The sequence below is a fragment of the Mchenga conophoros genome, linkage group LG6 (assembly GCF_057382185.1).
Source record: "Mchenga conophoros isolate Kocher_MC1m ecotype Shallow Benthic linkage group LG6, M_conophoros_male_GT1.1, whole genome shotgun sequence".
Lineage (NCBI taxonomy): Eukaryota > Metazoa > Chordata > Actinopteri > Cichliformes > Cichlidae > Mchenga > Mchenga conophoros.
The window spans coordinates 2,682,650-2,704,258 of NC_140531.1; the positions used below are offsets into that span (position 1 = coordinate 2,682,650).

A 21,609-nucleotide genomic window follows, 5' to 3' on the forward strand; every position below is an offset into this window, starting at 1 on the left:
TTTCCTGAAAATAAATGGTAAATGGACTGATCATCATATAGTGCTTTTCTACTCTCAAAGCGCTCTATAAAACATGCCTCATTCACACCAACTCGTACAAGCTCTTCCTTCTATACTTAAGTGCAATCTAACCAACATTCACACTGTGATGGACGCATGGGAGAGCAACTTAGGGTTAGTGTCTTGCCCAAGGATACTTGGCATGCAGACTGGGGAAGCCAAGGATCGAACCAGCAACCTTCCAGTCAGTAGCTGATCCAAATATATATATCTATATGTATATCAATTTCTTTATTAAATTTCTCCCTACTGTTTGAATCATTCAGAATGCTAGAAATTATTCTCCAGATTGCTGATTTTTGAATTTCGTTTACACATACAGATTGGAGAGTGGTCTGATAGGTCAACTGTGCCAATATTGCAAGTTTTAACTTTATGTCGGTCATTATAATTGTATAAAGTAATCAAGTTTCTCGAGTATGCAGAGTGAAGAGCAGAGAAATGTGTGAAGTCCAGCCTGGAAGGATTAGCATCTCTCCCGACATCATTAAGTCCTGTTTACGTCCATTTTACAGTTCATTTTGATCTCCTGTAGAACCACGTTCTTTACTTTAGACAGCACCTTTGACCGTTTTTGTGGGCTGACTATTCCACTTACATTAAAGGAGAGGATATTAACAGTGTTTGCCATTTTCAGGGTGGAACATTGTTGTCAAAATTATCATAACAATACCACATTGTCCGAATAGTGCTGCTGAGAACCACAGCTAACAAGATAACAATCACACAGATAATAAGATAATAAAACAGAATTTCCACTTGTGGGTGTTTAAAAAAAAAGAAAAAGGGGGTCAGCCACAGACTTCGGAGTGGGCCCCTTGATTTGAAGTCCTCCTACCCCAACACAATTCTCCCACACTGAGCATGAACCAGTATTCCCGGCATCTCAATTAAGACAAGGCAACAGTTAATCTCTTTACCTTTCCATTGGAACCCCTTCACTTGCCATGCTTTTTAGAGTATTTCTTCCTAACTCAGAAAGCGTACAATAATAGATCGAGGTGGGGGGAGGGCACGGTGCGCTCGCTCAGTGTGTAAGTTCAATGTCGAGGGGAGTTGCAGATACTCTCTCAAAAGATTTTCAACAAAGTCTTTTATCGTGGGGCATTTTTCTCTTCATTCCCAACTATGCCATATAGCCTGACACTGTTGGGTGGGAGCGTCCTTCTTGTTTGGTGTTTTGAGACTCGGGTTTGTAGTTTTAGTAGCATCGTCCACTGCTTGAACCCGCTCTCCGTGTCCAGAATACGACCCTCTGCTTCCTCAAGTCTTGTGTTGGTTTTGCACACTTCACTTCTTCGAACTGTTGTGTTTTCTTTTTGGAAGTCTTAATTTCCATAAGTATCGCTCTCAGATCAGTTTTGTCGTCCTTTTTGCTAACAGTAGCCCCAATGCTAGCCATAACGTCACCTTCTTTGTTAGCTTCACTTTCTTCGGTATCCATGTCAGTCATAGTTTTGACTCGTTTCTTGGTTTCCGTCTTGCCATGTTTGTCCTTCACCACAGCCCTGTCCTATTTAGTCACTTTTAGCTGTTTGTCTTTATCTTGTTAGTATTTTTATTTTTCGGGGGCTTTTTGACAAAGAAGAGCCAGCAGCAGTAGTTCTATGCAGCTACCTCCACTGTGTGACCCACAAGTCAGAAGCCACTTGTTAGGTTTTGTATTGTTGATTTCAAGCTACAAACCTATCACCACTCCTTTTGTGAGTTGTTTTACCAAAGTAACACTTTTCATCTGCCATTGATCTCATATTTACTGTAAAACAAATACAAGCTTTAAGCTCTACTTGTGACCCCTAGAGGACGACTTGCCTTTAACTTTAATTCACTACAGCAAAACACACACATACTGCCACTCTCCTAAAGATTCCTAACAATAGAACAAGATAAAAGATTATTAAACAGACACATACAAAACTGAGTTTTCTGCTGGGGACCATGAATGCACATGACTGAATCCCATGGCAATTTCTTCATTAAACTCACTTTTTGACCAGATAATGGGAACAGAATTGGTTGTCTTATGTAGACAATGAACATCAGTACCTATTGTGGCTACATCTAAGGTCTGGATACGTTCATTCTTCTGGTCTTTTCGTCATGCCTTTTTATATCTTCTGCTTTTTTGTATATCACCTGATTCCTTCTTGTGTGTCTTAACTTTCTCATATTATCTTCTATCCTTAATCTCCTGTTGTCTCAAAAGGACATTGACTTACTCATGGCATACAACAAAAGCTATGTTGGGAAGTTTTCGCCTGGGTTCTTCATGCATGTGTGTTTGTAAAAAGAGAAAGGAGGAGAGATGCATGATGGCAGGTGGTAAATACAGTTACCTTATATCTCTTACACACACATATACAGTGGCACAGCCCATATTAAATTACAATCCAGAAGAAGGCTGAACAAGTGTAAGCGGATTACAAATACCTTGAGTGTGCAATATGAGATAAGACCTGCGAGAGTGAGACAGTGAATGCTGTGGTTGCTGAAGGAAAGAAGGGGCCAAAAGAGGGAGACAGAGGGAAAGGAAAAGGTGAAGGATGTGAAAGTGGATGAGTCATTCATAAGACATGTCCCCCTGCCCCCACCTTTTGTATGATGTGATTAGTTAAAAGCCTCCATGCACTCATCGTACTGGTGGAGATGGAAGCAAAGAGGGCTAACATGCATGCCCCATGTGTGTGTGTTTGTCTCAAAATCCATCTCATCAAGCTCTCTTGGTTAAGCCAAAAACTGGTGCTGTCGCTCTCTCGTAATGATACACACACTCACATGTGCACAGAATACACACAGGTGTGTCATAGCCTCACACCTGTGACTGGTTACTCTTAGATATAAGCAATGATTTTAGCTTGTCTTGCTTAATCATTCAGAATTGACTTGCACTATTTATTGGTTCCCAGCCAACATCCCACCAGAAGCCTTTAAAGATGCAACAATAAAGGTTTTTATTGGCCTCTAGTAAAAGTGAATGAGAAAAAGAATGATAGGGTTTGTTGATCGATATCTACGACTCTGTAATTACTTTGTGTTTAAATAAGAGCCATGTAAAAATTTTAGCTTGTAACTGCCCAGAGGAATCATTTAGAATTTATGATCCTTTATCTTGACAGACAAAAAGAACAAGCCAAACATTCCCGAGTCCGAGACACACTCCCTTCCAAAGAGCACAGCGATATTCCTAAGAGATATCTTTTCTGAATACATTGCCCGCTCCTTTTTGAAATTAAAAATGGCATCTTGTACTTTTTTAAGTAATGACGTGGACACTGGAAGTGAAGGGAGCCATCAAGCTGAAGAAGGAGTCCTATCAGTTTTGGTTAACTGGTGGAACTTCATTAGCAGCTGATGGGTACGGCAGGCCAAGCAGAATGCAGCTTGGTGGGTAGCTGAGGCAAAACCTTGGGTGTAGAAAGGAATCAGTGAGGCCATGGACACAGATTTTCAGTGTGTCTCGAGGTGAGCCTTGCAAACCATCAGGAAACTGAGCAACAGAACGGGTGCTTGCAGGAGTGCAGTGTCACTGACCTCAACTGAGGAAAAAAATGGGCAGTTGAAGAAATACTTAGAGGACCTCCTAAGAGAGAAAGCAGAGGACGAGGGTAATGCAGTAGGAACCAGAATCAGCACCTCCAAGTGTGAGGCCTGTAGTTTTCTCTGGTTCCCTCCCCAATCAGACCAGGAATGACACGTTTGATCGCATGTTCTCCTTAAATTGCTGGCTGTCTCACCGGTGTCCCAAAAAAGATGTGGGCTTTATAAATAATTGGGAAACTTTCTGGGGAAAACCTGGTCTTGTTAGAAAAGACAGCTGCTCCATCCAAAGTGGGATTGATGCCCTTATTTTTAGAAATCTTTTCAAATTTATTAAATCCCCCCAAAACGTGACTATGCAGAGTGCAACAAGGAAGCAGAGTTGCAGTCTTACACGCCTCTCTGCAGCTTCTCTCCTCCTGCTATCCCCCCAAAACCACATCTCCATAGAGACTGTGTCAGCTCCCAAAAAGACAAAAAACAAACTAAAAACCATCAAAAAAAAAATGGTTTAAACATAAAAAAAGAACAAAGAAAGAACAATACAGTATCCTCAACAGCACCAAAGAGTAAAACAGTCAAATGTGAATTATTAAACATTGGGTGTCTCTCTTTTAGCTACCTATTAGTGCATAAAATAATAATTAATTTTTCAATTGTTAGTTTAAATAATCAACACTGCCAATCTGACCCCTGACTGGAGTAATTGTCAGAATCCTCGAAGCACAGGCCGAGGGGTGTGTATGGCAGCAATCCACTCCACCTATCCGGTCGTTAAGTCTGACGTCACTAGCCATGTCTGGGCCTAAACTCCGCTGCAGGTCCATATATCAAACGATCACTGTGGCATTACTGAGAGTTGAAAAACTGTCTAAAGTCTTTCATCTTTAATAAAATGATCAGCGTTCTGCTCTACCAGGTGTAACAATTGAGTTTAACATCCAGGCATCCATGAAAACGGAATTTATGACATTTAACGGAGTTAGAAGTTAGCAGGAAGTTAGCTCTCTAGCTTCTATCTAAATACAATATAGCATGTCCTGACTGCGGGGTTTTGGAAACAAATTAAAACGTACAGCTCTGTTATCACTTCCAGCATAAATGAAGACAGGAAACTAAACAGCAGTGACGTTTGTAGGGTTACTGAAGTTGGGCTAGCTGGTATATAATGACGTGCTACGTGACTGCTAGCGACACAGCTATGTTAGCATAATATAAACAAGCTAACTTTTTTTCCACTCGATAAAAGTTAACGTGAGTGTTCTCGGTGGTCAGGAACAAATGTAATCGCATGGCAGGATGCTGTAAAAGGACCAAACTTCAGCCAGGAGAACAACTGAGATAATCCATCCACAATACGAGGTTAGTCATTCATATACTGCTGCATGGGCTGGGCTGTAGTTACATCCTAAGGTTTTAAAAACTGAGCTTAAATAAATGATTAGCGGTAATAAAAGCCGAGGGAGGTCAACAGTGATCACTGACTGTTTTAGGAGCTTTTTGAGATCAAATAGAAGAAAATACATAACATTAAACATGTTAACAACAGAAAAGCCATATTAAACGCAGACTACTTTAGACCCGGAAGTAGGATTCGTCACGTCATCACTTAACGACCGGATAGACACTGAAAATGTGACGTCATTTCCGGGGTAAAACCGCAAAGGATTGTAGTTACGAGTGGCAAGTGGCACTAGCGCACGCAGGCTTTCACATGAAAACAGTCACACAGCGATAAAAAGAAACACAAAAATGGCAAGAGGCTGTTGTATTACTAACTGCAATAGCCGATCGCATGACAGCCACGGGAAGCCGACGGGTAAAGAGATCGGTTTTTATCGGATTCCGTCGTGGAAGAGAAATTGTTCAAGCCGTGTTTCCGAAGTAACAAAGAGCCGACGGATGGCCTGGATTGCAGCCATTCAAAGACCAAATATAACGTCTCAGAACAGCTCACATGTGAGTCTGCTCCAAGCATTTCCACAAGTCTTCTGTTGTAGTTATTACGTAATTTATCATAACAATATTGTTGATGTAGGTTACAAATAAGTCTTATATTGATTTGAATTGAGTTTGTTGCGCTATGCTGCTTTGTTCACTGTGGCTTTGCGGGCTAATGTTTGTTGTGTTTTGTAGGAAAAGCAGCCTACAAAATGCTGGAAGGCGATCCAGACTGGGCCCCTCTATCAACCTGGGTCATACTGAGTTTAAAGCTGCTACCCCAGCCAGATTTGATCGGTTAAGAGGGAGAGCGATATCGAAACAGCCACGAAACGTCCCGCATATATGTGCCCAAGTGTTGTATTGAAGCAATCAAGTGATGAATAACTGTTTCATTTAGAGATGGACCGATTCGATATTACGTATCGGTATCGGTCCGATACTGACGTAAATTACTGGATCGGATATCGGAGAGAAATAAGAAATGTAATCCGATCCATTAAATATCAAAAAAGCACCTCACAAAACTTGCAACATGGCGTAACTCGGCTCATAACCGTAGCACGTGGGAGCAGTGTGGTCACATGATAGAGCGGCTGTGTGTGTTTGGAGCCTCGCTGCCAATCCAGCATTTCATCTCCGAGGAAGTGATCCCAGAGAGAGGCATTCCCACATTAAGCTTAACAACCGATATATGGAGCGACTGCCTCTCTCTCTCTCCTGCTGCTACTTCAATCATGAAACTGATCAATGATCAGCTGATCGGCTTTTCTGTCGCCAGTCCGTCTCTCTTCTTTGTTTTTGGCCCACTTTGCACCAGAAAGAGGAAACCAGCGGCTGAACAACAGCAGCACGTTTAAGCTTGATAATCTGTTGTTAGAATTTATTTAATATTACTTTCTACTCCAGGATCTTTTTCTACAGCTGACAGCTGGTAACTGTGCAGGGGCGGATCTAGCAAAGTTTAGCCAGGGGGGCCGATAGGGCATGAACAGGGAAAAGGGGGCACAAAGACATACTTTTCTTTCTTATTCTCATTTAAAATGTCGAGCTTTTAATAAATAATTATCTGACTCTGACACCCAAAGTTTTAATCTGATGTAAAATGTATAGAAGTCCATTACTGTATATAGTAACTGTTAAGTCTAATATACCCTAGTAAGCTATAGTACTTTTTCCTTTGGGAAGGTACCATCTGTGCAGTCTGCAGTTCTGCTGAAGAAAGATGTTGAATCTATTTAATTATTCTTGAAAAATAATTGATTTCTGTGCATTTTTTTTTCACACTGCATCAAATTAAAGTTGATTACGTTGATTAAGCATCATGAGGTGGAGGGTGGGGGGTGGTTCCCTTTGTTTTGCTGGGAGTTTGCAACCCTATTAGTTAGGTTGCTTAATATTTCTGCTAAGTACTCTTTAAAATACCAGAACAGGAAGGATGGAGCAGGTTTAAGTTTATTAGATTGATCAGTTTTGCTGAACTATGAAATATTTTGGGTGCAGTGTATTTTTTTACATACAGGTATAACAGAATAGCTTTAGTGTTGTTGTTTATTTAAGCTTGAGTATGAACTTATACAAAATGCAGCTATATATATATATATATATATATATATATATATATATATATATATATATATATATATATATATATAAGTTTTATAAATTAAAAAACACTATATCGGATTCATATCGGTATCGGCAGATATCCAAATTAATGATATCAGTATCGGTATCAGATATAAAAAAGTGGTATCGTGCCATCTCTAGTTTCAGTATGTTGTTTTGCAATAGTTAAGGGTTTTTTTTGCATTGTTTATTTGTTTTTCACTGAAGCAGCTAATAAAGGAAAATGGATTTTTACAATTTTGCCTCTTTCTTATAAGATTCTATAATAGAATGAAACAATGATGGCAGTTATAAATAAAGACAAATTGAATGAATTACGAAACACTCATTTTATTTCTATTAGATCTGAAAATGTTGTGTAACACTACAACCTGAAAGGACAAACAGATTGTGTTGGCCTGTACAGGAGATAAAGGAAAAAAACAACAGCTGTGAGATGGAATAGTCCAAATCACCAAAGTAAACTGGACCTGGGCTTGTTGCAGGGATCTGAAGTTACTAAACATTTTGTGAGTGTATGCACTCACACTTAGGACCATATAATAATAAATATGTGCATGATGAAAGTCGGGCAGCACGCTAGCGTCCTTACTCCACTCTGTATGCTCGTATGGGTCTGACACAGGGGTCCCCAATCCCAGTCCACGAGGGCCGGAGTCCTGCAGGTTTTAGATCTCACCCTGGGTCAACACACCTGAATTACATGATTAGCTCATCACCAGGCCTCTGGAGAACTTCAAGACATGTTGAGAAGGTAATTTATCCATTTAAATCAGCTGTGATGGATCAAGGACACATCTAAAACCTGCTGGGACACCGGCCCTCGTGGACTGGGCTTGGGGACCCCGGTCTGACCCTCTCACTCTGATTTTTTCCTCCTACTTTTTTTTGCCTTTTCACCACGTCTGTCTTTGTACGGAGCTGCCGTGTTCTCCTTCATTTTGAACATAACTGTTTTTGGGGCAAATAAAATGCAAGTAGGGATTAAAACCGCAGAATTAATGATTACCGGTGCTGGAAATGCTAGCGCTTGATGCAGTGTTTTGATTTTGCTGCCACTCCTACCCACAATGCAATGTGCGAAAGTCACGTGGTCTGTCGATCTCTATTAATCAACCAAAGACCCAGACAGAGTTTTAATGTATTTGAAAATCTGAATCTTAGCCTTGTCCACACTAGTCCAGACAGATTTGAAAACGGTGTTTTCGTCTGGAAACGCTCCGCGTCCACACTATCGTTTTCATTCGTTTTCACAGTTGTGCGTCCACATTGAAATGGCCGAACACGCTTACGTTCCAGTCCTGCGCATGCGTGACATGCATGACGACTCGACCTGCCTCATTTCTTTCTGACGCTTATTTACTTTCCGGTTCTTTGAAACGTTGCGGCAAAATGTCGAGGAAAAGCACCGAGTTTTTCAAATAGACTAACAATGAGGTGGAGTTGTTGCTGCGAGTAACACAAAAGTACAAAGTTGCAAACGCGAGTGAGAATTAAAGAATTTGAAGAAAAGATATCTGGAGCATGTACAGACTGATATTAATCTTAATAGGGCTGTCAGAACTGAGAGCAAACGAAACAACTGCTGTATAATGCCCTCCGCTATCTTAGTTTAATTGGTCACATGACTGCATCACATGACTAAAATGCGTCATCACTGTTTTCAAAAAGGCTCCGGGTTCGCTGTCTACACTGGGACTCGAAAACGGCGTTTTCAAATGTGTCCACTTTGGAGAGCGTTTTCAAAACGCTTCGTTTTCCTTGACCAAAAACGGCGTCTCAGTGTGGACGGGACGCCAAAACGGAGAGAAAAAGATGCGTTTTCAAACACGCATTACTGTGGACGTAGCCTTGTCCACCTTAACTGTAAACCTCAAAATACTGTTTTGTTTTTCGTCGCCCTTGACCTTATACTGTCTGATTTCTCAGACTTTTTATCAGACTTAGTTCTGAGCTCAGATAAAATAATTATTGTGGGTGATTTTAACATCCATGTAGATGCTAAAAATGACAGCCTCAACATGGCATTTAATCTGTTATTAGACTCAATTGGCTTCTGTCAAAATGTAAAAGAACCCACCCACCACTTTAATCACACTCTAGATCTTGTTTTAACATATGGCATAGAAACTGAACATTTAACAGTGTTTTCTGAAAACCCTCTCCTGTCTGATCATTTCCTGATAACATTTACATTTACAATAATTGATTACACAGCGGTGGAGAGTAGACTTTATCACAGTAGATGTCTTTCTGAAAGCGCTGTAACTAAGTTTAAGAATATAATCCACCCACTGTTATCATCTTCAATGCCCTGTACCAACATAGAGCAGAGCAGCTATCTGAACGCTACCCCAACAGAGGTCGATCATCCTGTTAATAGTATTATATGTGAAAAAAAACCTCACTAGAGTCAGAAGTACTTGACTCTCTGGTATAACTCTCAAACTTTTAAGCTGGGGAGGAAATGTTGTAGCACCAATTTAGAAGATCATCATTTAGCCTGAAAAAAGATTATTTCACTCTATAAATATTGCCCTCCATGAATCCTAATATTCGTCACTGATTCAGAATCAGAATCAGAAAGACTTTATTTATCCCCAAGGGGCAATTAACAAGCATAACACTGAAAATAAGGACAACAAGAACAGGCAATAAGAGTGAGATAATAAATACACAGTATATACAGTTTTAAAATTAAAGTGACTGAAAGGTGAATAAATAACTGTAAGCGACTAAAAGTGAACAAAGTGTGTAGAGTGTAGAGTAGTTTATGTTTCTGGTGTGGGAAATGTTCTTATCGGCTGGAGTTAAAAAGCAGAGTGGCTTTGGGGACAAAGGTGGCGCTCCTCCTCTCAGTCCTGCAGGAAATGCAGCAGAGGCGTCGCCCAGAGGGGAGCCATTGAAATGCAGGGTAAAGAATGTGAGAGGGGTCGTTGATGATTTCGGCTGCCTGTCTGAGGGCCTGTTGGCTGAAAACCTGTCAGAGTCCTGACAGGACAATGATTTTAGAGCACACTGATGCAGTGTACTGCAGTCTGTTCCTGTATGAAGGCTGAGGGAGTGGAACCAGCAGGTGATGGAGAAGGTCATGATGCTTTCCAGGAAGGCATAGTAAAAAGTCATCATGATGGGGGTGCTGACTCCAAAGCAGTTGAGTTATAAGGAGGTGTAGCCGTTGGTGGCACCTCCTGAGAATCTCCTCTGTGTTGGCAGAGAATTTCAGGAGGTTGTCAAAGATGGTTCGCAGGTATTTGTACTCCTCAGGCTTCCCGTGGATGGTGGTGGTGACTGAGGCAGCCAGATCCCTCCCTCTGGTTGAAGAAAATAAGAACAACCCCAGGTTTCTCTTCAGCACAGTAGTCAGGCTGACAAACAGTCAGAGCACCGTTGAGCTAACCATCCCTTTAACGTTAACTAGGAATGACTTCATGAATTTCTACATTTATTTAGTCTTCATTCTTACATTGTGCTGTTCTTTATATTATGGCAAAGCTGTCAGTGTAATCAGGGTGAGAAATTATATAGCAGTAGGTGTGGCTCTAAACTGGTTGGTGTGACAGCCAGCCAGACTAGCCTTCCCACTCAACAGGCCTGCACAGAGACACACAGGCACACTCACTCATGTTTGACTAACCAGCCTTTGTTAGTGTCATAATCACATTTAGTAGCAGCCATATGACAGTAGAAATAGCAGCCAAGGAAGACAAGGCAATGTGGGAGTCTGTGAGTTTGAAAGCAACTAGAGATGAAAATAAATAGAAAATAAAGCTGTGTGTGTGTGTGTGTGTGTGTGTGTGTGTGTGTGTGTGTGTGTGTGTGAGAGAGAGAGAGAGAGTGTGAAGTTTCTCAGTAAAATCACCCATATGCTGAGGTCAGTCACACTATCGCTAGCTTTCCAGACACTTTTGACAAGTGTGTGTGAGAATGAGAGGGTTGGTGGGTGAATCATTAAATGTGAGGCTAGTTATCCATCTGCAATGAAAAGCATTGCTTCTTTGTATAATCTGAGTCAATTTTCCAAATTAAGTATGTTGAAGAGTTTCTTGCAACTGCAAACCTTTCTTCCCCTTTGGGCCACAGAAGTGTCAGTGTCAGGAAATAACTGTTATAGTAATTATGGTTAGTGTGTGTGCAGCCTCAGAATGGCCGACGCGTTTGCTTAATCTTTAAATTAATTACACCTGAAGAAAAAATGCACAGCTCATATATAATAAACACTTTACTTTCCAATTCCCTCTGCAGTGTATTTAATTATCTCTGTTAGCTCGGGCCCAATTGATGCACTACCATTGCAACAGAGCTGCTGACAAATCACGTAGCTCCAAATGACAGAATTCCTTCAGGTTTATGATGAGAGATGGACTCTTAGTGGTCACCAGGGCTGCATCTACAATAAGTCCATATCAGCACAAACGCTGTCCTAAACAGGGTGTTTTTTACATTTTCCTTTCACTCTGGGTCCATGTTAATAAGAACACATGTACACAACCAAACATCCAAAGCCATATAGATACATAGGAAAAAACAGGAAATGTAATGCCCTTATGAGATGCAGAGGAGAAAGGAAAATGAGAAAGATGAAAAAACGAAGGAGGAACTGCATGGGGCAGGAGACAGAAGGCTACTGGTAATGCCCTAATGATGTAGTGGCTGTCAGAAGATTTGCTTCAGTGGCCAAATGATCCTGTAAGAACAGCACATTTATCGATCCAGCTATTAAATTGCTTCACATACTAATGATTCTGTGTGAAAGGGAGAGAGAGATGAGACAACAATATGAAATAAAAACAGGTGAAATCCTTTAAATGAAAGAAAACGAGGGGACCAAAGGTTCAAAGAGCCTGTATTTACAAAGCTGTGTGCACGGGAGATCTCTCTCTATTTAACCAAGACCCTCTAATACAAATCATATTTGAGTTTTGAGAATACCTCATGTTAGATTTAGTGAAGTTGCACTTAGGAATGTCCTTTGCAGTGATGGAAACATTATTCAGTGTGGGTGTGCTTGCAGTTCTGACATGTCTTTCCCTTAGTACTTCCATTACAGTGTGATAGCTATGAAACCATATCTGAACCTGATCTGTGTGATATTCGATATCAGTTCTCACCTTGAATGTTTTCAACAGCTTTCCACCCCCCCCCCCCCCCCCCCCCCCCACACACACACACAAACATCTTTATGGTCAAAAATCACAGAGAAATCGTCACATTGTTTCTTTCACCAGCTTTTCCCTTTTGTTTTGCTGATACAGATTTTTTTTCATTTAAAAAGGTATTTTTGGTATATCAGTGTTGAGGTCTATAAGATTACATTACTCACTGCTTTTGTAAACAAAGTCATGTACTACATTACTTATTTACCTACAGTAAACGAAAGCTAATAAACTCTCGTAGCTCCACAAATCTGAAAGCCAAACTGGGGAAATCCAGCCCAAAGATAAGTTAATAAAAAAGTGGGCAGACGTGACCCACGTCTTCAGTGCAATCCCCGACTGCGCATCACTGCTTTTATTATCAATTAGAAATCAAGCTTTGGTGTTCTTGGCTGGGGTTGGCATCTACTCAGCTTTGGCTGGGATTCTTTCTACCAGCATCTTATTCTTACAGATGCTGGTGTCAGCAGCTCCACGTGTTCTGGCCTCGCTGCAGTTTGTCCTCTTCTGTTGTAGACCGCTCTACTTTATTTTCATTTCTTAAACTCTAACCCTGTTTAACTTCAGAATGTTTATGATGTCAGTGTTACGTCTTTTGAAAGAACGTAGTGGTGTCCCCACTATCATCACCTCCAACTCTAGCATAGGAGAGAGGAACAGAGAGTCAGTGACAGAGCACATGAAAGCCGCTGAAGCATCATGCAAACAACTGTTCACCTCAACACAATGCTGTAACTCATAAATGCTGCTTTTTTGGTTCTTTTAACAATGTTTGGAATTTAGGCTGTCAGCATAATAATGCAAGCAAAAGTCAGTTAAATCAGCTGTAGCTGCTATAAACGTGCTTTGCTTGTCTTAAACTCAACATCGATCTTATGATCAATAGGAAATCTGACTGTGCACCTTACTGAATATAATTTTACATAAGTTGTTATAATGATCAGATCAGCACATCCAGTGGAATAAGTGTGTATAACTGCAAAACTTCCTGATGAGTCTCCACTGAGATGAAAAATGAATGTTTTTTAAAGGCCACATGACGTTTGTTAAATTGCTGTTATAAATACATTAAAAGTGAAATATCATCACTTTCTATAATAACAGTTATGCAGACCCAATGCTGTTCAACAACATACTGCAGCACTGATGAGAGGTAAAACTTATCCTATTGTGTCTCATATCCTTTTGAAAATGCTTCTGATGTGAACAATAGTTGGTTAGAACAAAGATGATCATGCTCAGTGTGCTGCTTGTCATTTATAGTTTATGTCTTATATCATATTTCAAGCCGGACTTTGTTGTCTCTGGATGGGGCTCTCAGTCGGCCCTGTTCAGGTTTTTTTTTGGATTTTATGTGTAAGTTTTACTCTTTCATTTCTCCTGCGGAGACAATTTTTAATCAATGAGGAAATCAAAATAGAGCAAGAAATGTTCCAGTGGGGGACTACTGTTAATGAAAAGCAAAATATTTGGAATTCAGCATGTTGTTTCTGCATATAAGTGCTAAAGTAAAGTAGTTTAACCAACACGCGCAGAGTTAGCGTATGAGGTTTGTGCAGAACTGCAGTGAAAGCTTTTCTGTCACCACAAGTAAAAAGGCCATCATCTATCAGAACTCAAGGAAACTGAGAAACATTGCTGGAGAATTTATTAGGTTGAACGTTCCCTCCATCTCCCTCTTTCCATTCCCCTCTGTCTATCTAACTCGCTAGTTCCTTCTCCCTCTGCACTTCTGGTAATGGATTCGGCCTAAATGGGTTCTGAGAAACACAAGTGAAGAGGGGGAAAGGATGGAGGAAGAGGAGGTGAGGCAAAGGGAAAGGAGACTTCAAAACTTGTTGCTTGTGATAGCGTTATAATTACTGTTACTGTAAAAGCACTGACACTACATCATCTGTCAGTTGTACAAATAACTCAGTCGTCAGTTGTTACTCTGGATAACTTCATACAATATTTAGTCTTACAATACTGCGATCACAACTGCATACACTGATGACAAAGAATGAAACAACAGCAATGACTGTATATTCTGTATATTTTGAAAGACAAAATAGGATAAAAGGAGCCAGAGCGGAGGAGGGTGTGCAGAGCAGTGGTGTATGGTTAATGATTTAATGTTAGCCACTCCATGGAATCAAGTCTTCTCCATGTTAGTGGCGCCAAAGTTAAACCCTCTAGTCAGTTAGTCTGTTATTCATTGATTTCTCTGGTCAGCACTAGATTGTTATTGAATATGACTGGCACCAGCATCTTGTGTGTCTGTGTGTGTGTCTGTGTGTGAAGGGTGTGCATCTCGAGAACTCGAGTACATTTCCGCTTCGGCTGAAAAACATATTTTTCTGTATGCATGTGATTCTCCACAGCCGTCTGTGCGCGCGCACACACACACACACACACACACACACACACACACACACACACACACACGCACACACACACACACACACACACACACACACACACACACACACACACACACACCTTTGATAATCCAAGAGTGAAGGCAATAAGCCTAAAACACAGCAAGCGCATTCACTGCCACTTTAAAATGATCACAACGATACATTATTTATTCCTGAAGGCTGTTTAAATACACAACAGCATCTGCACACAAACAAAATCAACAGTAATATCTGTGTCTAAATACTGCATCGAGCATGAGAACACCGACTCTAACTGCATCCTGGTGAGTGTGCACGGGTAATCTTTCTAGTTACATATGCACTTTAGTTATTGCTGCTATCTGTCTTCTCCAGCAGTCAGATCTGATGTCTCCTGCTATAGCATCACACTATATGCTCTGTAATATATGATAATATATGTGTCTGCGATTCAACAAACTATTCCATATACACTACGTGTGAGTAAATAAGTCTTGAGCACACGGACGCAGCATTAGGACTACCTGATGTATAGTTTAATAAGCGCACAAAATAAATATTTTATGAAATACATATTCTAAACAGCACATTATCACAGCACTGCACAACACTACAGATTTACATTTCATCTGCTTTTCAGCTGGACAGTTTTGGAAACGTTCAGTCTAAAGCTCTGTTACACTTTCCACTGATTACTTGTTGCTAGGAGATTTTTACCTATTTTCCCCCCAATAGATTCACACTTCACACCTTGAAAGCAATGAGTCAGAAAGAAAGTAGCCAGTTTGCCAAATTGCTTATTTGTAAAGTAATAGCATTAGCACTTCTGCACTTCTTTATTAGGCTTTGTTCTGTGTAAAAATACAAACTAGCACAGATACTACGGCACTGCTTCACAAATCATTTAGATCCAATTTATTTAGAACTTTCTTTAAAAAGAAAAAGAACTCTAGAAACAGAATTGCTTCTGTGAGCGAGTCCCCGTTTAAAGTTTCATTTTACATAAAGGTGACAGGACTTTTACCTCATCCATTTGTGTTCAAGAAGTAACTATAATAATGATAACAAAGCAATCAGAATTTTTGGCAGGTTTCTTAAAATTTAAAAAGTGAGTCTCCTCCAAATGTCTTTTCTCTCTAAGACTGAGCAACACAATCAGCATTTTGGAGGCTTCATCTGTACCTTATGTTTTGGTCATTAGATGTCATTGCCATAGATGGGAGTGGGTAAATCAAGGCATCAACTAATGTTTGGAAAAGCAAAACAAAAACAAAAAGAAGTTTCACATACATACAGCAATTAAAATGACAGAAATAGATCAAATAAAGTCTGAAGTTTAAATATAGAGTCCACGGCCCACAGTCAAAGTCACCTTTTTTCTTCAGCCTGGCTCTACGTACAGCCAACACTGATCAGCACTCATCACCTCAGAGATCTAGATCTTATGCATGGTAGTAGCTCACTGAAAATGGAGGCAGCTGACTGTAGAGGGCTCCGAAAGTGGTCACCAAATATTTAAATAAAACCCTAAATTTTATGAGGAGCTTTTGTAAGAAATCTCTGTCAGACGAGACCATTTATGGACCTGGTTAGAAGCCTCGCAGCAGCATTCTGGACCGTTTGCAGGCGATCCAGGGACAGTTTGCTTAGGCAGAGGAATAAGGAATTGCAATAATCGAGGCAGGATGAAAAAAGGTTCTATACATACTAGAGATGGCACGGTACCACTTTTTTATGTCCGATACCGATACCGATATCATAAATTTGGATATCTGCCGATACCGATATGAATCCGATATAGTGTTTTTTAATCAACAAAGCTGTTTTTTAAATATCTTGCTGCATTTTGTATAAGTTCATACTCAAGTTTAAAACAACAACTACACTAAAGCTATTCTGTTATACCTGTATGCAAAAAAAAATATTTCATAGTTCAGCAATACTGATCAATCTAATAAACTTAAACCTACACCATCCTCCCTATTCTGGTATTTTAAAGAGTACTTAGCATAAATATTAAGCAACCTAACTAATAGGGTTCCAACTCCCAGCAACAACAAAAATAAATAAATAAAAAATAGGGAACCACCCCTCACGCTCCACCTCATGATGCTTAATCGACGTAATCAACCTTAATTTGATGCAGTGTGAAAAAAAATGCACAGAAATCAATTATTTTTCAAGAAATATTAAATAGATTCAACATCTTTCTTCAACAGAACTGCAGACTGCACAGATGGTACCTTCCCAAAGGAAAAAGTACTACAGCTTACTAGGGTATATATATTAGACTTAATAGTCACTATATACAGTGATGGACTTCCATATATTTTACATCAGATTAAAACTTTGGGTGTCAGATAATTATTTATTAAAAGCTCGACATTTTAAATGAGAATAAGAAAGAAATGTATGTCTTTGTGCCCCCTTTTCCCTGTTCATGCCCTATCGGCCCCCCTGGCTAAACTTTGCTAGATCCGCCCCTGCACAGTTACCAGCGTCAGCTACGTAGAAAAAGATCCTGGAGTAGAAAGTAATATTAAATACATTCTAACAACAGATTATCAAGCTTAAACGTGCTGCTGTTGTTCAGCCGCTGGTTTCCTCTTTCTGGTGCAAAGTGGGCCAAAAACAAACTAGAGACACGGACTCGCGACAGAAAAGCCGATCAGCTGATCATTGATCAGTTTCATGACTGGAGTAGCAGCAAGAGAGAGAGAGAGGGAGGGAGAGAGAGGCAGTCGCTCCATATATCGGTTGTTAAGCTTAATGTGGGAATGCTTTACAAACATTCAGAGATGAACTTACACACTTGCTTCTCTCTGGGAAAACTTCCTCGGAGTTTGGCAGCGAGGCTCCAAACACACACAGCCGCTCTATCACGTGACCACACTGCTCCCACGTGCTACGGTTATGAGCCAAGTTACGGCGTGTTGCAAGTTTTGTGAGGTGCTTTTTTGATATTTAATGGATCGGATTACATTTCTTATTTCTCTCCGATATCCGATCCAGTAATTTACGTCAGTATCGGACCGATACCGATACGTAATATCGGATCGGTCCATCTCTAATACACAGCGATGGTAAAAGGAAAGTGTTGAAATCAGAAGCTGTGCGGCAGGCTGAGATGTTGAATAAAGGGAAGGTGTGAACACAGATAACTGGTGAAAGTTGGGCAGGTTGCTGTATGAGCGACTGTAAGGACACAACGGTTTGAAAACGGCACCTTTATTATGTTTCCTTTTCAACACGACTGACATGAACAGGGACATGAGTCCCATGTTGTGTACAGCCTCAATAATGAGTCATTTGTGCAAAATAATTATTATTGCCTTCTGAAAAACATCGGCTACTCTGAAGTAATGTTTTGAGCAGTTTATAAAGTATTCTTTATATCTTACTGTGTTTATGAGTTTGTGTTGCCCTTAAAGCTTTGATGGGTGCTGCAGCTGTCTGTGAGTGTCTCTATAACAGTTTAGGTTACAGTGTTAAGCAGCTTAGAGATGCCAAATGGATTAAGTGTTTTGTTCATACATAGTAAAGTAATCTGGTTAGCAAAGATGATACATTCCTCCTCCTCCATCTGCCCACCCTCCTTTCTTTTTCCTCCATATTTCCACATTTCTTTCCTTTCATCCCTTTCAGTTAAACACACACATACATCTGCAGAGAGCAGTCTTATAGAAAGTGGTCTGGAGAGGTCAGCTTATATATTTTATGCCCATCCATGATACAAAAAAATTCCATTTGCAGTAGGGTAGTGTCTTTTTTTTTTTTTAGCAGCTGCGGTGCTTCTGTGATTGTTTTTAATGCAACATTTTTTCTACTTATTCAAAATAAACATGAATTGTATAAGTTCAGTATGTCTGTGTATGTGAGAACAGCACCTGTAAGTATGTTCAGGATGAAAATCTTCCTTTTTCTGTCCCTGCAGCTCAGATCACCAAGTATCAAGTAGCTGGGCCCTCGTGGGTCCGGACACAATAAGTGTTTATATCTGCCAATGTGCGTGTGCATGTTTGCAAGTGTGTCCTTTGCCAGCCAGACAGCTCTGCTCTAATATTTTCTTGGGTAATATTATCGACAATGCAGACAGGCTTCTCACTTTCCCTTTTGTGTCTTTATTCTCCACTTTCTGTGCTCCTGTTTTGAACTCTGAAATCTCGCCTCTCATCATTTTCTGTTTTTCTCACATCTTTGTTTTTTTTTTCCATCTTACTACAACAAAGGTTGCAACAGAGCCAGAAGCCTTACTGTCCACACACACACACACACACACACACACACACACACACACACACACACACACACACACACACACACACACACACACACACACACACACACACACACAGTAACCTGCAACAGTATCGATGGATGTATTAAACCGCAGTGACACTAACTTTCCTCCTATACGAACCTTCTAAAGAGGGACAGAATTAAGCGTAACATGTTTTGTGATTGCAAATCCTTTAGGTTCAGACTTCATGTCTGTTGTTCTACACTAGAATTATGTTAAAGTTTCAACAATTTATTCACTCAACCAAATCAGTTCATTTTCTTTGGGTGAAATGACGTGATGAAAGTCCATCCCTTCATCTTGTTCGGCTTATCTGTTTCAGTGCCTTGGCTTTGGCTGAGCGTATCCTGTCACAGGGTGAAAGGCAGAGTACATCCTGTACAGGTCACTGAACCACTGCAGGACTAACACAAACAGACAGCTGCTCATGCTCACAGTCACACCTATGGCCACTTTAAACTCTCCAATTAACTTAAAGCCATGGATGTGTTGGAATGTGATGGGAAGTCAGAGTACCTGGAGAGTACACAACAAGGCCCCAGCCACCTCTTAGATTCAAACTCAGCACCTGTAAGGCAACAGTGCGAACTATTTCTTTAAAATAGTAATTAAAACATATCAAATACTTAAACTGAGATAATTATAAAAATCAGTTTGCAGCATGTCTCAGAAGCAACAGTTGCCTTTGAAAATTGAATAGATTCTCACCAGGCAGCCTTGACTTGCCAGATATACGTACATTTAACTGGCAGGGCTTTTTGGTTTTGCCCCCCGCTCGACCACCATGCGGGACACTTCCTGGGAGTGTGCACAATAATCTTGGATATCACTTTAAATGTCAGAGAACTAAGTTTCTCAAATCCATGTTTGTGCTGTTTTGTCTTAAACAACTTAATGGTTGCAATTAATAGATTTTTACATAAACCCCAAATATCAGAATTAGGTAAAGTAACATGTTTGGAAATTGTTATCAATGCTTTTATTTACAACTTATGATCCTTTAATAACAATAGCTGATAGTTTTAGATTGCTTTTTGTAATTACTGAAAGAGGTCTACTATTGCATTACATGAACAGATAAATGACTATCATTGACCAAACTGTGAAATAAAGTTCTATACGTTTATATACATTTCTGTCTAAATAGTGTAGCAGCTGGTGCTAGAACCATCTGTGCTCGTCTCTACTGAGACTGAAGAAGGCAAACATGTGCTGCATGACATTCAGCAGCCCAGGTTTGAGTCTGACCTGAGGCCCTTTGCTACACGCCTTCCCCTGCAATCTCTCCCTGCTTTCCTGTCGACTCTCCATTACGGCAGCATCCAATAAAAGGCAAAAGGCCCCAAAAGAGATTTTAAAAAGTAAAAGTGCAACTGGATTTCTTGTAGCATTTTAACAGTATAACGTTGCTTTCAAGTTGGCCCACGAGGATGTCTAACCCATCAGCTACACAACAGTTGAATCAGAAAGACCGAGCTAACTGTTGTGACTTGTTGTTTCTAAGTGTGACAGAGATGAATAAGAACTGTTACTTGAGCACAAAGCAGGACATGATATCAAAAATGGAGCGAACAGTTGATCTCCTACCATTGTCGCTGTCCGATTTGTTCTCGTGCTCAGTGTCAGTTAGAGTCAGCACTGAGTTGGAGCGGCTCGACAGGCAGGAACTCCTCCCGGATGATTTACCCAGACCTCCGCGGCCCCACAGATGCATAGCATGCTCTGGGGACATGACTGCCTGACTATCAGTGTCTAGCTCCTGAGCTGTACCAACTGAGAAACCACGGTGGGGTGGAGGCATTTCAGGGCAGAAAGGCAGGCCGCGACGAGACGGTGGCTCACAGATCCCCAGCTGACGAAGACTGAAGTGTTGACCTGAAACAGATGGCCGTGTTCAAATCATTTAGAAATCATTAGATCATCGCAAATGACTATAGATCTAATACACAGAGATGGTGTGACTATGGCATAAAATATACACTATATTGCCAGTGTACACTCACCCATCCAAATCATTGAATTCAGGTGTTCCAATCACTTCCATGGCCACAGGTGTATAAATTTAAGCACCTAGGCATGCAGACTGCTTCTACAAACGATTGAGAAGAACAGTAACTCAGCCACAAAGTGGTAGGCCATGTTAAATCGCAGACCGGGGTGCTGGGTATGCAGAGGTCACCAACTTTCTGCAGAGTCAGTTGCTACAGACCTCCAAACCTGATGTGGCCTTCAGATTAATTCAGGAACAGTGTCTCTTTATTAATCTCTGTCTCTCTTCCACAGCATGTCTTCATCCTGTCTTCCTTCTCTCTCCCCAACCAATCACAGCAGATGGCCCCGCCCCTCCCTGAGCCTGGTTCTGTTGGAGGTTTCTTCCTGTTAAAAGGGAGTTTTTCCTTCCCACTGTCGCCAAAGTGCTTGCTCATAGGGGGTCATATGATTGTTGGGTTTTCTCTGTATGTGTTATTGTAGGGTCTACCTTACAATATAAAGCGCCTTGAGGCGACTTGTTGTGATTTGGTGCTGTATAAATAAAACTGAATTGAATAGAAAACTTCATCGAATTTGAGTTTATGACCAAGCAGCTGCAGTCAAGCCTCATATC

At 40.6% G+C, this 21,609-nt stretch overlaps 1 protein-coding gene across 2 annotated transcripts in view; it reads right to left on the minus strand.

Annotated features, from left to right (window-relative positions):
* tenm3 (teneurin transmembrane protein 3) overlaps positions 1–21,609 on the minus strand; it is an 810,020-nt gene that overhangs the window by 202,114 nt on the left and 586,297 nt on the right. For both annotated transcript variants that reach the window (XM_085275827.1, XM_085275828.1), the window contains one exon: positions 20,592–20,879. In XM_085275827.1, the coding sequence (XP_085131953.1) occupies positions 20,592–20,879 (288 nt within the window). The remainder of the gene's footprint in view (positions 1–20,591; positions 20,880–21,609) is intronic.